The sequence below is a fragment of the Phaethon lepturus genome, unplaced genomic scaffold (assembly GCF_000687285.1).
Source record: "Phaethon lepturus isolate BGI_N335 unplaced genomic scaffold, ASM68728v1 scaffold23765, whole genome shotgun sequence".
NCBI lineage: Eukaryota > Metazoa > Chordata > Aves > Phaethontiformes > Phaethontidae > Phaethon > Phaethon lepturus.
In genome coordinates, this window is record NW_010540160.1 from 1,124 (window position 1) to 4,041 (window position 2,918).

Genomic DNA, 2,918 nt, shown 5'->3' on the forward strand with positions numbered 1-2,918 from the left:
GCCGCACACAGCAGCTCTTGGAGCCGCTCGTCCCCGTGCTGGGAGAAGGGGTTTGCCCTCAAAAGGGCGGCCAGGGATCAGCGCTGGCTTTTACTCACTAGCGGTGGACGTTGTGGTGGGAGGAGGTGAGCTCGGGGTGGGTACGGTCCGGGGCAAGCTGGCTGGAAATGGGAACGGCATCTCCCCGGGCTGTAATCCTTTGGCTTTGCGTTACAGGAGGACGTGCTACGGGTGATTTACAGCAGAAAATAAGGCACTGGGGGCAATCCAGGGGCTGGGGGGAACGGGAGGTCCTGGCCAGTGGGACGGCAGGCATTAGTCCCTCTTCTTGGCCTCGGTGGCCTGCGTGCGCTTTTTCAGCCGCGCCACGTCGACGTAGAGGTTGCGCTTGAGGACAGCGCTGGCGCAGATGAGGGCTCCTTGCAGGGCTCCCACAAAGCCACCCAGGCACAAATCCTGCCCTGGAAGAGAGCGGGAGGTGGCGATGGCAGCGGCTGTGGTGGGGACCCGCGGGCGGCCCACGGTCTCTGTCCCCAGCTGACCCTCGATGCTGCTGGGCATGACCATCCCCATCCACCAGCCGCCCTCCCTCCCCTACAGCTGCCCCCATGCCGAGCCTGGGGTTTGAGCCCACAAGACCCCTCCCCGTTTGAGCCCTTCCTCCTCCCCAGCAGGGAAGGGCCTCATCCTGCCCAGCTAAAATAAATCAGCACCAGGCAGGGAGGCAATGTCCGGGAGCTGGAGGAGGCGCAGCCCTTTCCTCCTCCTGTCGGGACCGTGCAGCTCCACTGAGACGTGCGCCAGCGGCTCTCGCATCGCCCCATGGCACGGCAGTGCCTTGTCCCCTTATTTCATTGAAGGATTTAGATCGGAGGAGGTTTAGATTGGATATTAGGAAAAATTTCTTCACTGAGAGGGTGGTCAGGCATTGGAACAGGCTGCCCAGGGCGGTGGTGGAGTCGCCATCTCTGGAGGTGTTCAAGAAACGTGTGGATGTGGTGCTTCAGGACATGGTTTAGAGGACATGGTGGCACTGGACTAATGGTTGGACTTGATGATCTTGAAGGTCCTTTCCAACCTAGTGATTCTGTGATTCTGTGATTGAAGGTTTTTCTCCCCCCATATCCCGCTCCCCCAGAGGTGTCCCCATCTGAGAACATTGCGTCCGGATGGTGGCCGTGGTACCTGTCAGGTAGAGGTTGGGGACAGCCGTCTGCGCCCTCACGGTGGCAATGGCTTCCGCTTGCAGGCGGGCAATGCCGTGGTCGATGCCGTAGATCTCCCCCCTGGGGCTGGCGATGTAGTGCTGGTTGGTGAGGGGTGTCCCTCCAGAGATGTACTCGATCTGGGGGGGACGAGGGGACAACGTGGTCTGCATGGGGTAGGCGTGAGGGTGTGGGGTGTCTCATTATGCTCCAGAAGCTGTTTTCGTGGGGTGCGGGCTGGGACAGGTTTCCTTGCAGACACCTGGGTTGTGGTTCTGGCCAAGTTTGATGCCAGGATGGTCCTGGGGGATCATCACACCCCCCTGCATGATGCATGGTCAGGAGGCAGCAGCGATGGGTTGGTGCTGGACCTCACGTCCAGGAGACCAGGACCCTGCTCCTACGTTTGCAGGATGGGGCTGGGTAGACGGGACCCGGGAGAGGAGCTGCAGGACCTGCAAACCCCAGCTTTCCTTACCCTGTCCTCGATGCGAGGGTAGAGCTTGAAGACAGTCTGCATGATGGTGTCCACAAAAGTCTTCTTCAACTCCTCGTAATCATCTCCCCGCTTATTGACCTGCTTGTCCTTCCACTCCTCAAACCACTCGTACTTGGCAAAGGTCACGATGGCCAGCGTAGATTTACCTGCAGCAGGACAAGGTCGTCCCTCTGCCTACCCTCATGCCACCATTTTGCTGCCACAAACCCAACCCTCCCCGTGCAAACACCTGGGATGTCCCCAGGTCTTCGTGGTCCCATATCCTTTCTCCAGTTATCCTGAAGACCACTTTCCATTAGCAGCTTGGTCAGCAGCTTTGACCGTGGCTATTTTAGGAGAAACGCCTCATTTGCAGCCATCGAACAAACCAAACCCCAGCAAGAGTTTTCAAGCTGCTCCCAAACGTGTGCGGTTGGGTTTCAGCCTTTACCTGGGTGCCTTGTTTCCCAGGTGGGGTCCTTGGCTGACGGGCAGGTGACAAACAGGACTGGGATGTTCTTGGCGGCTTCTTCTCTGGAAGAAGCCAGGTAGCGATTCATTCTGCAGAGAGATACGAGGGTCTGAGGTGGGTTTTGAGGCAAACCTTTCTGTGAATACTTGCTACATCCAAATCCCTATGCAGCAAGGATCTGCCAAGAGCATTTTCTGAGTCACCACCCAGGATTTAATCTCCTTATGCTTAACGAAGCATGTCTAAGGTGAAGTTAAACCCACATTTCATCCAGGTCATTTCCTGAGTACATGAAATAGTTGGTTGGCTCCAGCCCCAGGTCTTCCCTTGAGCCATTAAGACCTACGAAGACGGTGAAACCCCCTTCACCATGTGTTGCCATGTCAAGCTGAGACTGGATCTCTGCGATGTGGAGGGAAGAAGGGGAAAATTAGTATTTTCTGGGATCCTTAGCTATGGAGAAGTAGTATCGCCTAGAAGAAGCCCTCCTCGTATCTATGTTGCTCCTGTGTTGGCTTGTAAAACTGGTTTATCTCGAAACACCCCATGGGTGCTTAGGAGGTGGAATGGCAACTCCTGCAAACTGCAAGGCAGGCAGCAGCGCTGCCGTTTCCCATAGGGGATGCTTTAGGGCAGCCTTGGCTTGAGCTGCTGTTTTAATGACCTTCTTGGATTCAAATGCACTCCTGCTCTGCAAACGTTGAATGCTTGTAGACCAGGACCATTGCCCAGAAAGCTCTCACCCAGCCATGCCCCTTCCCAC

General features: G+C 56.6%; 1 protein-coding gene across 1 annotated transcript; it reads right to left on the reverse strand.

Moving 5' to 3' along the window:
* Positions 1-315: 315 nt before the first annotated feature.
* RETSAT (retinol saturase (all-trans-retinol 13,14-reductase)) lies at positions 316-2,557 on the reverse strand (the record flags this gene model as incomplete). Its single annotated transcript, XM_010287367.1, has 5 exons — positions 316-461; positions 1,186-1,345; positions 1,684-1,850; positions 2,135-2,244; positions 2,419-2,557. Coding segments are annotated over 5 exons (722 nt in total), but the record flags the coding sequence as incomplete, so codon positions are not given.
* Positions 2,558-2,918: the final 361 nt, after the last annotated feature.